We start from the raw sequence: 18,535 nt of genomic DNA on the forward strand, positions 1-18,535 counted from the left end.
TGAACCCTCATATGAACTGTGAACTCTGGATGATTAGGACGTATCAGCAGAGGCTCACGAGCTGTCATGAATGTACCGTATCGGCGAGGGATGCTGACAACAGGGGAGGCCGTGGGTATGTGGTGGCAGGGAGTATGAGAGAAATCTCTGTACCTTCCCCTCGATTTTGATGTGAACCTAAAACTGCTCTAGAAAAACAGTCTCTGGGGGGAAAAAAAAAAAGTTGAGCAGCTATGAAAGAAACCATCATGGCTCTGCAAAACCTAAGATATTATCTGTACCTTTAAGTCTGCCTGCCCTGGTTTAATATATTAAATGAGTAGATTAGATCAAAACACTTAGCTTCCATCTGCCCCTCAAAATCTCATTAAGCCACCACAAAAGACAACTTAAAATGTCATGTCCAGTGTAATGTTCTAACAAGAACCATCACTCATAAATACTGGAAAACTCATGGGACAGAAAAATATAGACTGGATGAGAATCCAAAACGGAAATGCCACAGCTACGGTCAGTCACTGAGAAGAAAATGCCACTGCAAAAACAGGAACCAGTCTTCATTTTAAAAGTCCCAGAAAAATTCTAATTTCAAAATTAATAAAATGGAAAGAGGCTTGGAAGAAACATCAAGGTGATATTCACAACTGGCCCAGCCTCAGCCACTCCTCCTAGCATACACATAAAGTTAAAGACAGGGTCGGCTTCCACCTCCAAGACCGTGCTCTCTGACCAACATGGAAACCAAGTCCATGGTCTGCCTCGGGAGACTTGGGATCTGACCACGAGGCCCAAGCTGGAGAGAGCAGCACAGGAGAGCCGCCGGTGACAGCAGCACGGGATGAAAAACAAACACACACAATACACAAATATATCCTAAAACTTAGCTCCAAAAACAAACAAACATCCAAGTAAACAATAACAAAACCGCACAAGACCCCAGAAAGATATTACACGGTCAAGTTCCACTAACCTTTGAAATAACAGAGGACTTCCCTGTACAGCACAGAAAAGCTAAGGTCGTTCTGTGAAGTTCAACAACCTTGATATCAAACCAGAAAAGGATGACACACAAAAAAAGAAGCAGAAGATCAATCTCATTTATGATGATAGCAAAACATATAAAAATGGAACCCAGCAGTGTATATCAAAAACCACTATAACCACTAACCACAACGACCAGGTAGGGCTTATTCTAGTCATACAAGGCCAGTAGAGCATTATAAATTGTATTATTACATGACATATGAGATAAATTCTAATATATACCACTTAAAGGTGATCCTTACACAGCAGTTTTGAACTGTGCTGGTCCACTTATACATAGGTTCTTTTCAATAAATACAGTACAGTACCGTAAATGTATTTTCTCCTCCTTACGATTTCCTTAATAACATTTCATTTCCTCTAGCTTACTTTATTCTAAGAATATTATTATTACAGTAATATTAGGAATATTATTATTAAAGTATTACTACTTTGTTGTGAGAATATATATGTAACATACTGACTATGTGTTAATCGACTATGCTACCAGTAAGGCTTCCGGTCAACAGTAAGCTACTGTAGCTAAGTTCTGAGGGAGTCAAAAGTCATACACAGATTTTCTACCATGTTGGGGTCAACATCCCTAATCCCCACATTGTTGAAGGGTCAGCTGTATCAGAAAAAAGCATTTGACAAATTTTAACACCTATTCCTGATCAAAAGACAGCAACAAATTCCTAATACGATGAAATGGAAGGAAACTCCCTGAACTTGATAATTACTGGCAAAATATTAAAAGCATTCATCAAAGTCAAATAAAGATAAGGATGGGGGCGCCTGGGTGGCACAGTCGGTTAAGCGTCCGACTTCAGCCAGGTCACGATCTCGCGGTCCGTGAGTTCGAGCCCCGCGTCAGGCTCTGGGCTGATGGCTCGGAGCCTGGAGCCTGTTTCCGATTCTGTGTCTCCCTCTCTCTCTGCCCCTCCCCCGTTCATGCTCTGTCTCTCTCTGTCCCAAAAATAAATAAAAAATAAATAAATAAATAAATAAAATAAAAAAAATAAAGATAAGGATGAACACAGTCCAGCGACTGAATATTGTACCGCAGGGTTCAGCCAAGGTAAAAATACAGGGAAAATATGTAAGATTAAGAGGTTGGGAAAGTAAAGACAACAACAGCATTACTTACAGATAATGAACTTTCATCTGGAAAGCACAAAAAAATTAACTGGGAAATATTAACAGCCAGTAAAAGTAATCATCAAGCTGGTAGGATATAAAATAAGCACTTAAAATTTAGTAACTTTCCTACAGAACTACAATAACCAGACTTCAACAGAAATAAGAGAAAAAGTGCCATTCAAAGGAATAAATGGTATAAAATAGAAAGAATAAATTGGGGGGTTGGGGGTGGAGGAAGACACGAGACCAAGCAAAACCAAAGCAGAAAAAACTTTCTTGAAGGACACTAGAAAACCAAATGACCCCTACACAGACAAAATGAAACCCATACACATACATCATGGATGGAAAAATTCAATACCATAAAAATGTTAATTCTTTCTAAATAAGACTTAGAGAAATCCCAATCACAGTCCCATGACAGTATTTTTCCTCCTTGTTTTAAAAACTAATAATTCCAAATTCATTTGGAAGAATTGATGTGTAGCAATTACCAAAGAAACTCCTCAAGGAAAAAGGCAAAAGAAGAATGAAGAGAACTTAGTACCCTCTAGATATTAAAAGTTTTCCATTTAAATACTAGAATTGAATCAGGGGTGCACATTAGGAGACAACATCTGTAACACACTTAACAACAAAAGACTACTACAAAGTGGCTTTTAAATAAATAAGCATAGCTAATAATGCTACAGGAAAGAGGAGTATGGATGTGAAAAGGCATCTGCAGAAGGGAAGAGGCAGGTCTAATTTGAAAAGAAAGAACATCACACAAGCATCTGGGGAAAAGCAAATTAAAATGCTAAGATGTCCAAAAAAGTAATTAATTAAAACAAAATGAAATAAAATAAAATGCTAACATGTCTTTTTTTTTTTTGTTTTTTTTTTAACCGTGGCAAACTTAAAAGTAGCAACATTAAATGCTGGCAAATTATGAGGAAACAAGTCCTGTCATGTAATTGATGGGAATGTAAGTTATTACAATCTTTTTGGAATATAACGTGGTGAAAAGGATTAAAACTGTAAAAGAAACACATGATACTTAGAAGTGCAATCCCACGTTTGGGAATCTACCCTACAGATACATGTACTAACGCTCTCAAAGACTTAATACAAAGACATCCACTGCTTTGCTATAAATAACAAAAATGGAAAATAAAACCCCTACACATTAATAAAGTAATTTACAGTTTTGGATAACACAATGTTACGGACTACTACACCACAATATATTAGAAAGTGTTAACGATAAAGTTGATATGTACCGAGACACAAATATTACCCAGAAGTCTATAACTCTAAGAAAACGGTACGATCCTATTTATATAAACAACAAAACAACTCTGGATCAATAGATGTGTGTCTATGCAATTATCTAGGAGATATTCTCTTTGTTTTCCAATAACTACCTTCCTATGCCACGTCATCATACATAGGAGGCATTTTTAATTACAAAATATTGTTCATTATTTGTCAAATCAAACATATTACATGCCGTTTTACAGCAACCGGCTACAGGCCCTGGTTATCTAATCACGTAAGTATTTTGGCCAAAGTGTACACATAAAGACAATGTGCGGCTTTCTAAATGTGACATTTGAGGTCATCTGCAGCATGCCAAAAGGAGCGTAGTTGAGCTTACCGATCTCATTAATCACCGCTCTTATTTTGGAGACAAAAGGACCAACTTCACTGGGATTCATCTTGACTCTCTCCTTAAGGTCGGCACCTGCAAAAAGTGTTGTATTTACAAATACAATCGAGTTATACACAAAGTTTCAAGGCAATGAATCGAAAACTTACTTAAGATTCATCTGTAACTTGAATATCAACTTAGAGACCAGCATGAGGAGGAATAAAATGTGCGTTCACACATCTACCATGTGCTTCAAGCAGTGGTTCTCACACTCCGCGGTCTCAGGGCCCCACGCTCTGAGAAGAGACCTACTTTAGATGATATCTACCAATAGTTACTCTATCAGAAACTAAAACTATGAAGTGTCCTAAATATTTATCCACTCATTGAAGGATACAAATAAACCCATTCATATTGACATAAATGACTAAAGACTGGGGCACTCCCTCCGCTCTTACAAAGACTCTGGCAGTTTTCACCCTCCCCTTGCCTCTGCCCCATCAGGGTAAACGTCAACCCTGTGAGAAGGGCTAATCACTGTAAGAATCAGTCTGACTTCATGGATCCCCGCCCTGGTGACCGCAGATCATGTTTCAGAATCACTGGCATGAACGTAGGAGCAAAGTGACAATTTCATAATTATGAGCTTATCACAGAATCACACATTTGGAACAGAAAAAAATAAATGCGTAAGGGATCCCTTACTCTGCGGCTCAACAAAGGCATTCTTCCTAATGATGTTAAACCATACGAGAAAAGGAAGGCCCCCATTTAAATGAACAAATACAAAACAAAGTAGAATTACAGCACAGAAGGTTTACACTCAGCGACTGACTCTCTTATACATCCATTATAAAGTAATCGTGACTGGATGTAGCACCAGTTCCCAGCCCAGGCTGGACATTCTGAGCCCATACACTTCCTGTGGGAGTGTGAACTACCATGCACACAGCACATGCCCCACAATCCATCGGTTCTAGAAAACCTCAAACACATGCCCAAGGAAAGAAGTACAGCAGCACCATTCAGTGCAACATGTATAAAATAGCAAAAAAATTGGAATTAATCTCAATATCCATCCGCAGGATCTCTAATAAAAGATGTATTTATATAACAGAATAATACATGTTCGGCATGAAGACCAAGAAATCAGAGCATGAATATGGATGAATCCGGATGTTGAAGAACATATAATTATGCAATTAATATAGAACATTAACATATATTATATTTATATATTTAACGATATAAATTATTATATATTTACAGAAAGACACAGGATAACCATTTGCGCAACTCTTTTTTTTTTAATTTCTTAACGTTTATTTATTATTGAGAGACAGTGAGAGACAGAGCATGAGCACGGGAGGGACAGAGAGAAGGGGAGACACAGAATCCAAAGCAGCTCCAGGCTCCGGGCTGCCAGCACAGAGCCCGATGCGGGGCTCGAACTCACAAACGCGAGATCACGACCTGAGCCGAAGTCGGACGCTTAACCGACCGAGCCTCCCAGGCACCCCTGCATAACTCTTTTTAAAAGAATTGCTATTTAGGGGGGCGGCTGGCTAGCTCCGTTGGTGGAGCATGAGACTCTTGACCTCGGGGCCGTGAGTTCAAGCCCCACGTTGGGCATACAGTTTACTTACGTACACATATACGTACACGAGTTAAAAACTAGTAAAGAATGCTACTTCGGGACATAAAATATGAAAGGGAATGATAAATACCAAATTTGGTTGGTGGGGACCTCTGCAGGGAAGGAGACGGAGGTGACTAGCAAAGGTCACAGAAGACTCCAATCTTGTTTGTAACACTGTATGGTCTACGTTAGGTGGTGAGTATTCAGGGTCAGCCTTTAAACATTTCTGTCTGCCTGATACACGTGTTCATAATTGACTTTTTCCAGGAAAAATTAACATTTAGCATCAAGGAAAAATGTTTGCAGGGGCAAAACTCTAGACCAGTAGGATGTATCTGTCGGAAGAAAAAACCGTTCGGACTCACTGCCGTTTAGCCCTGAGAACATAATTTACACGTTGCTCAGTGCCGGCTGGCTACTCCACATCGGCTAAGAAAAGCGGCCGAACCCCGTGCCGTGTCGGGGAGCGGAGCAGATGAGAGAAGGGCCGAGGCAGCGGAGAGGAGGGCGCCGACGGGGCACACAGGGGCTCTGCGTGAGGCGGTCCTGAAGGAGCCCCGGGGAACCGCATCGCGGGATCCACCAGAACCTCCAACGTCGGCGTGGGCTACGCCACGAGGGGGCCCTCTGGCACACCGGCCGGCTTGGCAGTGGGGGCTCTCAGCGGCACCCACGCTTTGAAATTCACACCCAGCTCTCCGAGCCTGGGTGCGGAGGCCATGCCAGGAGCCAAGGGGACCTCGGCCAAGGGGAGCCAAGGGGACCTCCTCCGCACCCGAGGAGCCCATTCACGCACACGAGTCCCAGCAGAGCTGGGAGCCTCCGTCTGGTTACCGAGCACAGCCCTAACCCACACAACTGTGGGAGACTTCCCTGGGAGTCACAATTTGTTTCAGAAAGAATCACCCTTCTCCATGGGACATTAAACATCTGTGACCCAGAGACCACTCTTCGGTTTTGCTTTAGAAACGTGCCCTGCAATCTCGAACGTTCAGAACCTAAAAGTACAGTTTCGCTTCTATCCCCCCAGATGACAAGTTCCTCGGTTGATAACATCCAGTTTTATCTGAGGGCTGGCGTGTCTCAGCGCTTTCACTTTTTAAACCCCCCAAGTCCATGACCGCTCACCTCAGCTGAGCCTCTGTGCTGCCAGGCAATCCTACTGTACCTCCCTACACCGTCCACTGTCGTGTTCATCTACAGCCCATTTCCTAACTCCTCTCTCTCCTTAAACCTCAAACCTCCTACCCAATCCTGACACCAGGTTACTAAGAAAGCAGAAGTATTCAGAAGAAAACCTTCACCCACACCCACCACCAAATCTAACCACCAGGATTAAGCCCTTACACTCTGCCCTCCCTCCTGTTCCTACAGATGACCTAACCCGTGACGAAGCACCCCGTGCACTAGATTCCACCCCTCCTGTCTGTTCAGGGCCATCACTCCAGCAGCTGTCCTCTTCCCGGCTGACATCACCAATAATATCCCTCTCTACAGAACTGTTCCCATCAGCTGCATTAACGCTGTAACACTGCTCATCTCAAAAAAGCAAAGAAAATTATGTAGACTTTCTCTGCCAGCTTTAAAGAAATAGCTTATTATCAGACGAATTCTTTCACGAAATCCTAGATAAAACACATTAAGACAGCTGTTTGAGGGCAACGGAGAACAACCAAGGCAGACAGAGTGTAAGTTTCTAAACAATCTCACGGGAATGGGGGGGGGGGGGGGGGGGATCGGAGCTCAGGGCTTGCCAAAGAGGAACACTGCAGTCTTTCACTTGGGACCTCTCAAAGTTAAATATAAAACAGAGTAAACACAAAGAGAACCATATGAAGACCAACTGCTAAAAACGAAAGACAAAAAAAAAAAAAAAAGAAAATTAGAAGCTGCCAAAAAGAAGAAGACTGACAGCTGACTTCTCAACAGAAAATGAGTGATATCTCCAAAGTGGGGAAAGAAAATAACTACCCACCTAGAATTTTAAACTAAGCAAACCCATCCCCCAAACATGACACACACAGGCAATCTGTCACCAGCAGGCACACACTGACAGAAACACCACAGGGGCTTCTTCAGGCAGATTATGAGAGTGGAGTTTAAGATCTTATTTTAATTTTTTTACATTTATTTATTTATTTTTGAGAAACAGAGCGAGACAAAGCATAAGCGGGGGAGGGGCAGAGAGAGAAGGAGACACAGAGTCTGTAGCAGGCTCCAGGCTCTGAGCTGTTAGCACAGAGCCCGACGTGGGGCTCGAACCCACAAACTATGAGATCATGAGCCGAAGTTGGACGCTCAACCGACTGAGCCACCCAGGCGCCCCTAAAATCTTATTTTATACAACTCCTGAGAGATATACCTTAAAAGATAAGGACACAAAATGGCTAAAGTGAAAGGTTAAAAACCAGGCAAACACTAACCGAAAAGGAAGTGAAATCATTGTTAATACCTGACAAAAGAGACCTCAGGCAAAAAATACCATTCAAGCTAGAGGTTCACTTTATGATAATAAACACGATGACCCACTAAAAGCCATAGGAATTCTAAACTGGCATAAAATAAGACAGCCCCAAATGTATGAAGCAAAAACTGATGAGCCAAAAAGAAAAACTGACCCGTCTACAATCACGGTGGAGTCAGCAAACCCCCATGGTAATCAATAAACCAAGTAAGCAAACACCCTCATTGAACATCCCTACCAAGAAATAGGAAAAAAAAGAATTAATCCCCAAGTAGAAGAAAGAGCAAAAACTGGAACAAGAAAAAAAAAGTTTTTATGTTTATTTATTTTGAGAGAGAGAGAAAGAGAACGTGTGCTCACAAGAACCAGTAGAGCAGGGACAGAGAGAAAAGGAAAGAGAGAACCCCAAGCAGACCCCACACAGCACAGAGCCCGACACGGGGCTCGATCCCGTGAGCCATGAGATCACGATCTGAGCTGAGATCAAGACTCAGATGCTTAACCGACCTAGCCACCCAGGCAACCCTGGAGCAAAATTGTTTTAAGAAACAGAAAACAAACATGCAGGAGAGAAATATCAAAGAAATTGCTCATTTGGGGAAAAAAAAAAAAAAGCTAAAACAAATGACAGTCCTTTTAGTAAGACTGATCATTGTGGGGGCGCCTGGGTGGCGCAGTCGGTTAAGCGTCCGACTTCAGCTCAGGTCATGATCTCATGGTTCATGAGTTCGAGCCCCGTGTCACGCTCTGAGGTGACAGCTCCGAGCCTGGAGCCGGCTTCAGATTCTGTGTCTCCCTCTCTCTCTGCCCTTTCCCTTGCTCGCTCTCTCTCTCTCTCTCAAAAATAAGTAACATCAAAAAGCTTAAAAAATAAAATAAATAAAATAAAAAAAGACTGATCATGGAAAAATCCAAGAAGGCACAAACCCCAACAGCAAGAATGAAAAGGAGAATACTACTAAGGCTTTTACAGACATTAAAACAATAAGAGTATTAGTAACAACCTTGGCCCAAAACATTCAAAAAGGTACATGAAATGGACACATTTCGAGAAAAACACAACTTATTAAAACTGACAGAGAAAATCTGAAAACACAAACACATATTAAAGAAACTGAATATGTTTATTCAAAACTTTCCTACAAGAAAACCACACGCCCCTGTGGCTCCAACAGTATATTCTCCCAAACATAATGAAAACAACTGGGGGCACCTGTCTGGCTCATTCAGTGCTGTGTGCGACTCTTGATCTCAGGGTTGTGAGTTCGAGCCCCACACTGGGTGTAGAGATTACTTTAAGAAAGTGAAAACCTAAATAAAAAAAAATTTAACATCAATCCTACATTTACATGGAGAATTGCAAAACAAACACTCGATAAGAACATTATAAGAAAAAAACATGACAGGCTAATCTTTCTCATAGCCTCAAAAATTCCTAAACAAAATATAAGTAGATCATACCTAGTAGTAACATAAATAAAATACAATATATCAAGACCCAGTTATATTCAGTCCAATACTGAAGACTGGTTTAATGTTAAGGGTTAATAATAAGTGTTTTATTTTATTTTTTTTTAGTTAATAGCATAAAAGTGAAAAATCATACAAACTTTCAGCAGGTGCAGAAAAAAGTAGTTAAAATTCACACTCATTCTTTTAGCCTCTTGAGGTAGAACTGACATGAAGTAAAATTCAGTCATTTTAAGTACACAATTCAATAATTTTTATTAAAGTTACAGAGCTGTACAGCCATCTAATTTTAGAACGTTTCCATTATCATAAAAAGACCCCTCACACTCACCTGCAGGCACTCCCCGTTCCCACCTCCACCCCCTAAAACTTTGCCTTCCACTATTCTCCTAAAACTTTGTCTTCTCTGGACATTTCACGTGAATAAACTCGTACAATACATGGTCTTCAACATAGCAAGCATAGTGTTTTTCACTATGAATTAGTATTTTTTTTCTTTTCATTACCGAATAGTATCCCCTTGTAGGGACAGAGAAAACCTTTGTTTCTCTGGTCATCGGCTGGTGGAAACTGGGGTCTTTCCACCTTTGGCTGTTATGAAAAAATACTACCAAGAGCATTCGCGTACAAGTTTTCGTGTATACAAACGTTCTTATTTGTCTTGGGTAGACACGAAGGAGTGGAACTGCTGGGTCATATTGTAAATTTCTATTTAACTTAAAAAAAAACAACTGTCCCTGTTTCTCCACAGTGGCTGCACCCCTTCCCCTTCCTATCAGCAATACGCAGGGGTCCCTGGTGCCCTTACATGGTCACCAACACCAGTCTGCTCTTTTTTTATTACAGCATTTTAGTGGGTGTGAAATGGTATCAATTACGGTTGTAAATCTGCATTTCCCTAATGACTAAGGAGGTTAAGTATCTTTTCATGTGCTTGTTAGCCATTCATACAGGTCCTTGGTGAAATGTCATTTCAAATCTTTTGCTCATTTTTTTTTTTTTTGTACTGGATAATTTGTTTCCTTCTTATTGAGTTGTAAGAGTAATATCTTGGATATGAGTCCTTTCTCAGAAATATGATTTATAGGGACACCTGGGCGGCTCAGTCAAACGTCTGACTCCTGATTTTAGCTCAGGCCATAATCACAGTTTGTGGGTTCGAGTCCTGCACTGGGGTCCGTGCATGGAGCCTGCTTGGGACTCTCTCTCTCCTTGTGCCCCTCTCCTCACAACTGTCTCTCTCAAAATAAATAAATATTTAAAAGAAAGAAATATGATTTCCAAATATTTTCTCCCCATCCATGGCTTGTCTTTTTACTTTCTTGATGCTTTTTGAAGTTTTAATTTTAATGAAGTTCAATTTCTCAACTTTTTCATCACACGTGCTTTTGCTGTCATATCTAGTCAACAGTCATTCTTAAATAAAAGTTCATAACAAACTAGGAAAAAAAAGAAAATCTTTTTTAATCTGAAGGGTAATTATAAAACATCTGTAACTAACATCACCTTTAAAGGCCAATTACTGTAAGCTTCCTCCCAGAGATCAAGAGTGAATCAAGGATGTCCTTTATCACTTCTAAAGACAGTCGCAGATGTACGAGTCAGTATAATAAGAAAACTTTTTAATTATAGATCAAAGGGAAAAAATGAAACTGTCGTTATCAGCAGATGGCTTAACTATACGTGAAGAATAGCCAAAAGAATTTAGAAATCATGGAAACAAAAGAATTTAGTAAGGTTGTTGAATACAAGTTCAACATATAAAAATCAACTGTCTCTTTATAAACTCACGAAAGAAATCTGTGAAATTTTAAAAAAAACACTATTTATAATAACATTCAAAAATCAAGGAGCCAAGGAACACATCTAATAAAAGATGTACAAGATCTTGACACAAAAAAACTAGAAAAATCTTCTGAGATAAATTAAAAACTAAGTAAGTGGAGGAACATATCATGCTCATGTATTAGAAAACTTCGTACTAAAATATGTAAATTCTCTCCAAATTAATAGAGTCACTGAAGTTCCAATCAAAATCCCCACATGCCTGGAAAATGACAAGCTGAAAATGCAAAGGGCCAATAAGTAAAGATACTTCTGAAGAAGAAAAAGTTGGAGGGTTTACACTACAACAGAAAGGTGCTATTATAAAGCTACTGTAATTAAGAAAATGTGATACTGCCTCAAAGCTAAAGACCAATGCAACAAACAGCAAGTCCCCAAAAGACCCGGTTGATTTGTGGCAGACATTTCAGGGACCAGATGGACTTTCTGATACATGGGGCTGGAGCCACTGAATGTTCATGCGAGAAAAAAAGATTCCTGACCCTTCACACCACACACACACAAAGGAATCATTCATGGTACATTATGCAGCCTAAATGTGAAAAGTAAAACGATCCAACTTCTAAATGAAAACTAAAAATACCTTCAGGGAGTCTGCATGGCTCAGTCGGTGAAGCATCCGACTCTGCATTTTGGCTCAGGTCATGATCTCACAGTTCATGAGTTCAAGCCCCACATAAGGCTCCGTGCTGGCAGCGTGGAGCCCGCTTGGATTCTTTCTCTCCCTCTCTCTGCCCCTCCCCAGCTCCCTCTCTCTTTCAAATTAAAGAAACTTACAAAATATTTTTAATAGTAAATAAATAAATTTAAAAAATAAAAATATCTTCAACACTTTGGTATACACAAAAGTTTTAAAAGATTTCTCCGTAGACTCAGGAAAAAACCGGACTTCATTAAAATTAAAAACTTCTCAGGGTGCTTGGGTGGCTCAGTCGGTTAAGCATCCGACTTCGGCTCAGGTCATGGTCTTGCAGTCCTTGAGTTCAAGCCCCACGTCGGGCTCTGTGCTGACAGCTTGGAGTCTCGAGCTGCTTCAGATTCTCTGTCTCCCTCTCTCTCCACCCCTCACCCTGTCACGCTCGTCTCTCACCCTCTCCATCTCTCTCTCTCTCTCAAAAATGAATAAAACATTAAAAAAAAAAAAACTTCTGTTCATCAAAAGACATCATTAAGAAAATGAATATGCACATGAAAGAATGAAACACAAGTCCTCCACATAGAAAGCCCTAAATAAATGTCAGAAAGAAAAAGATAACCCAGGAACAAAAAGCAGGCCAAAGATGCAAATACTTCACAAAAGAGGACGTCCAACTGGCTGATGAAGAGATGACAAGAAACACAACCGGATTAATTATCTAGAAAACGCAAATTAAAAACACAGACCGCTTTATAAGCAATCCACAGCTAAAGTGTTAGGGAAGGTCGAGAGCAGTGGCACTCTGACTTAATGCTGCTGGGAGTAGAAACTCGTAAAAATCACTTTAAAAATGCCCCCCGCAGAGGTGTACGCCCACCGAGATGCAGGCTGCGTACAACACAGCGTGTTCACGGAAGCACGCTTCGGGACAGCTCAACCGTGGCGACGCTCCGAAAGCCCGTCGACAGCAGACACACAAATTGTGAGACGTTCCCACAAGGAACAGGATTGTACTACCCACTCCCAGATGAACAGCGTAAACCAAATCCCACCAACACGGTGAGCGGAAATCAACCTCAAAAGACTACACGCCGGGTAATTCCAGTCGCGTGAAGTTTGACAGTAAGCAAAACTAGTATTTGGTGATAAAAACCAGAAGGATCCCCGGTACGCTTGGGTGAAAGATGGTTAATGGACTGTGGCAGGGCGGTAAAGGGGACGTCCATCTGTTAGGCCGGGTGGTGACTGCCCAGCCCAGTGCATTTCACAGATCTGTATTACACTTGAGACTTGTACAGTTTCCTATTCGTATATTATAATTCAGTTAAAAAGTTTGTTTAAAACAAATTCCCATATGTTCCACCTGCTCCAGCTACCTCCAATTCCTCTCTCTGTCAAAGCCAAAGCCTTCAAAAGGGTTGCCCTTTCTGTCTCCTACCCTCGCCTCCTACACTAGGTCTTTCAAGCAGAGGAGACAAAGAGACAGCAAAAAACTAAAGAAATAACCACCAAAGGAAGTGGTAAACGCCTTGGGTGAAAAAAAGAACAGGAAAGCGTCGACCTAATGAGGGTGTGGACCACGCTACGGTATTAAATAGGGTGATCGTACTGGCGTTGCTGAGAAAGTATAATAAATCAAGAAGATCTGCTTTTCACGTTACTGAAAATGCAGTATTTGGTTCTAAGTTACATATTTTTTTTAATTTATTTTTATTTTTTTATTTTTTTCTGTTCCCATTCCTTGTTTTATTTTCTATTTTTTTATATATAATTTGTTGTCAAACTGATTTCCATACAACATCCAGTGCTCATCCCAATAGGTATGTTACATATTTTTAATCATACTATAGTGCTACTGCAGTTTCCGTTCTATTGCAAATTCCTTTCATCTAAATATATAGATAGGTAATACACCGAGTAGACAACGCACGGAGTTTATTATTAAACAATTTTGAGAAAGTATCTATTTACTTAAATACTGCCCCCTAAAATGTCCTCTCCTAATTGTTTTATATAAATTTTATATGAATTTTTTGCTTATTGTTTTATATAACTTCTGTCCTTTAAATATGCTTTAAGATTACTACACATTAAATTTCTACTTGTTTAGGGGCGCCTGGGTGGCTCAGTCAGTTGGGCGTCCGACTCTGGCTCAGGTCATGATCTCACGGCTCGTGGGTTGGAGCCCCGCGTTGGGCTCTGTGCTGACAGCTCGGTGTCTGGAGCCTGCTTCGGATTCTGGGTCTCCTCCTCTCTCGGCCCCACCCCCACTTGTGCTGCGTCTCTCTGTGACTCTCAAAAAATAAATGTAAAAAAAAAAATTTTTTTTTTAAATAAATAAATTTCTACTTGTTTATATTTGCAGTGGACTCGTCCTGCGAGCCTTTACAGAAGTTATGAGAAACACTAATATTCTTTGTTTTGCATTTTAGGATGTTTAGCTTCCTTGGGCCTCAATAACCAAAGGACAGCAAAGCCCCTCAGTCTCTCTCAAAACTCCAACATGCTCCCCAACGAGTGGCACCATCCCTCTCGAGTGCTGAGGCTTTAAGTAAGCCAATGGTCTTCAACCTGTTTGGTTCCCAATACAGCCAAAAAGAGACATGTACACATTTTCATCATGTGAGTTTAAGCAGCTGCAAAGACGGCAGTGTGCTTCTAAGCACTGGCATGCATCCCAGAGGAGAACCTAGATCACCGTCAGTGTGTCCAGCGGAATCTACACCCCACAGGGATTGGATTCGCAGAAACCATCCGGGTCTAAAACACGCAAACAAACCCTTGCTTTACAGTAAGAAATAGTACATCGTTTCTTTAGGAACTGGTGTCTGCCCCACTTTCCTGTAATTATTTTTTCTGATGTAATTAGTGTGGATGCATGAAACACTTCTACTGGTTACTGTCACATCTCTTTGCAACAAAATATGTACATGGACTGTTATTGTTTAGAACAATCTGGCTTTTTAAACGTGTTTTTGTTTGTTTACGAGAGGGGAAGGGGCAGAAGGAGAGCCCAGCACAGAGCCCGACGCTCACAACTGTGAGATCATGACCCAAGCCAACGTCCAGAGTCAGACCCTTAACGGACCGAGCCACCCAGGCGGCCGTCATATTTTTAAAAATCCCCTTTTTGGCAATTTGGAAGCTTTCTCCCCATCTGGAGCGAGGCAGCGAAGTAAGATCAGCTGCAGCGAAGTAAGATCAGCACTGACTTGTGCCACGCAAGGGCAAGCAGGAAAGAACGACGGTAGAGAGTAACTGTGACCCACAGAGCAGCCTGAAAAGTTTCACGGAGGAACACATACCAACTAGATCAGTGGAAAACTAGCTGTGCCTCCCGAGTGCCCAGAAACGCCCCCGCCGCGGTGTGGTGGCTCACCTTGCGGAGTCGCGGTCCCGACGGCGCGGTGGCTGGACCACAGGGATGGAGAAGACCATCTTCCCACCTGCGCACCCTGCCGGCGGCAGCACGCCGTTCTACTCCATCGCCTGTGCCCGGCACTGTCCCCCCCCCCCGCCCCGGCACCCCCGGTACGTTCTGCCCATCTAACGGAGAAGAAACGGCAGCTTGACGTTGCCTTGCCCTCCACGCCAAGAGACGCAACGCCTCACCATCTGCACGGCGTGGCCGACAGCGGTCAAAGCCGACATCTCCCAGTTGCTCTAGCGGGCACGCGCCTGTGTCCATCCAGACGCCGCGGTCTTCCCCGCCCCCACTCCAAAAGGGCTCTCGTTCCCCCCATTCAACCAAACGTGGGCTCAACATGCCCACGGATGTGCAGGCAGCTGCACCTGTGTCCTCACCTCCCCGCGGCACCAGACAGAGCGGAGGCCCCCAGGGACCCCGGGAGGTTCCCTCTGACACCTCTGACACACCGGGAGCCTCCCCGGTGGTGCTCGTGCCAAGGTCAGCCTGGAGGCACAACGGGACCTAGGCAAGGGTCTGGGTGTTTCTATTTCCTCAAAGAATGTACATGAGATTGGAATGCTCTGTTCCATAAATTTCTAGGTAGAACGTCTTCCTGCAGTCACCTGGCCAGGTGTTTTCATTGTTCTGGGATCAGTCAAGTTTTCTACTTCTTAAGTCAATTTTGGTTAAGTTTTATTTGCGATAATTTATCTATTTCACCTAAAATTTTCAAATTTGTTGGCATCAGTTATTCTTAACATTATCTTACCAGTTTAATGTCTGTGGAATTTATATATACCCGGGGCCTCTTTTTTCAATCTGAGTGTTGTTTCTTTGTTCTCTCACCCTTGCTTTAATCTTGTTGGAAGTCTGACCATTTGAATTTTCAAAGAGCCAGCTTTGGGCTTTATTATCCTCACTACTTACTATGCGTTTTCCGTGTCATAAGTTTAGGCTCATGTTCAGTTCCTTCCTTCCGGCCTTCATTTTTCCTCAGAGTGACATGTCCGTTTACCATGCCCAAACCCAAAACTTCCCTTCTACCCAGCGTCCCAGGCTCTCTGGCTTACTGGAAGGCTTCTCCCCTAAGGTGATGCCACTGTTGTCTCCCCTGCAGAATCGCGGGCAGCGCCAACACTCCACGCCCACCGTGGTAAGATCTCCATCTTCAGAAGGGCTCATCAACGCCTCATGTACTTCCAACTATCATCACATTCCTATGAACTATTATGGAATAATTTCTTGAAAATCTGTTCATTTGTATTACTTTTAGAAGTTTTCTGTAGCGTCCCCTTCTTTTCTCTTTAATATTTCTCCTTGGGTAGTATAGTGTTATCCCTTCTTAGTGCTATTTAAGCCACCTTTGTGCCGAAGGCTCAAGACTTTTCTCCTCAGCCTGACCTCTTCCTGGGCCATCAGTGTTCTGTATGCAACCATCCAACAGAGGCTTTCACTTGGATTTCTAACTGGCATCTCCAGATTCATGGGTCTAAAACAGAAGTCTTGATTTCTCTCCAACCATCGCTGCCCAAAACCTCCCTCTCCCCCAGGCCTTTCCGTCTCAATCCAGGGAACCTCTCTTCTCCTAATAGCTGAGGCAAAAACCTAGGAGGCATCTCTGATCTCTCTTGTCCCTTTATTCACACCCAATCAATCAGCAGTTCCTGTTGTCCTCCCTTCGGAATATAGCCCCAGGTTCTGCACCTGCTCCCGGGGAACCCCAGAGAACCCCTGCCCTGGGCTACCTGACTGCTACGTTAAAGCCCACACTCTTCAGAACTGCTGTGTTGTCATAGGGGATGCGACATCGGGGGCTGCGTTTGGCTTTATGTGGGTCCTGTGTTTGGCTTTATGTGGGTCCTGTGTTGGCAGAAAAGTGGAAACCACTGGCCACGGGCAGAACCTTAGGAAGCAAGGAGTCCCCAAGGGCAGGCAGAGGAAGAGCTGTTTGCCAAAGAGAATGAGAAGCAGGAGATATACTACTAACTGAAAAAGTGCAAAGACCATGTATAGAATGCTACTTGCCTAAGACAGAATGGAAGTAGCAACACAGGCACATCCTTAATTTTGCAAAAGAAACACGTGACGCATAAACTAGGAACTAATGAGATTCATTAACGCCCTCGCGAGTGGCAATGTGGTGGAAGGGGCTGGAGGGAGGAAGTGGCCAGTGACACTTCTGTGCACAGCTCTGACTTCTGAAATCACGCTGATATTTCACATATTCCAAGTAAAAGAAACAAGAGGAAACCTAACTTTATTTCCTATGAATAAAGCATTAATTACACTGAACAAGAAGTAACACAAATAACTTCCAATAGTGTTTTTACTCTACACCCTCAGTCTAAAGATATAAACGCTCTAAATCTTAAGCTCTAGTTAGAAAGTGTTTATCCCAGTGGTATCGATCTAGCCACTGTGAAACTATTTTCTGCTATTACACACTTGAGCAAATGAGTAAACACATTTCAGATAATGTAAGTGTAGAGATGAGCGTGAAGCCCATGGTGACGAACAGGAACTGGAGTTATCAGCACGCACTTGCGGCTTCGGATACAGAAGCGCAAACGATGGTATGAGTGTACGTGTGTGTAACGTAAGGGTACTTTTCTACCCACGGATCTTAGCTCTATCTGGCGCAAGGGCGTTGAATCAAAGAGCCCAAGGGACAATGAGCACAGGTGAGCACCCAGCTCTTGGTTCTTAAACACCATCCCCACCAAAGGGAACCGAAAACTGCCAGCTTTGACTATGCTGGAGTAAGTGATGCTGGACTAGCCCTTCAAACACGTGAAACTTCTTTCAGATGCCGATCAGTAAGTAGCGACACAGTGAAGGGGAGGCCAGTGACTGCTCCAGCTTTCTCAGGACACTTTAGAGGATGGGGTGCAAGGCAGGGGGACCTCAACAGAGCAAGCAGACTGATCTGGCTGATAGAAGCAGACGGGAGTTCAGGCAGACTGGGTGGCTGATATTTACAGAAGAGGAAACCAGACAGGAAAGAGTCACTCAGAGAAAGCGCCCCAATAATCTGCACAGGTTCCCTCAAGCTTTAAGCTGAAATGCCCATTCACAGGCAATTACCAAGGAAAGAACTGTCCATGTTCCAACAGAAGGAACTGGCAACTGCACAGAACACCCCGGGCCCCCAGTAAAGACATCAGAAGCTTTTCAAAGAAACCTTGAAAGGGTCAGGCAGATCCTCCAGGAGAGCGGTCATCTGCTGCGACAAAACAAGAGTTTAAGAAAAACACCAAGTAGGGACGGGCCCA

At 42.5% G+C, this 18,535-nt stretch overlaps 1 protein-coding gene across 10 annotated transcripts in view; it reads right to left on the reverse strand.

Annotated features, from left to right (window-relative positions):
• AUH (AU RNA binding methylglutaconyl-CoA hydratase) overlaps positions 1 to 18,535 on the reverse strand; it is a 208,369-nt gene that overhangs the window by 167,944 nt on the left and 21,890 nt on the right. For all 10 annotated transcript variants that reach the window (XR_006195964.1, XM_042913421.1, XM_042913420.1 and 7 more), the window contains one exon: positions 3,806 to 3,892. Coding sequence is in view for 9 of the 10 variants with exons in the window: in XM_042913421.1 (XP_042769355.1) it covers positions 3,806 to 3,892 (87 nt within the window). In the remaining variant the exon portion in view is untranslated. The remainder of the gene's footprint in view (positions 1 to 3,805; positions 3,893 to 18,535) is intronic.

The sequence above is a fragment of the Panthera leo genome, chromosome D4, assembly GCF_018350215.1.
Source record: "Panthera leo isolate Ple1 chromosome D4, P.leo_Ple1_pat1.1, whole genome shotgun sequence".
Classification (NCBI taxonomy): Eukaryota; Metazoa; Chordata; class Mammalia; order Carnivora; family Felidae; genus Panthera; species Panthera leo.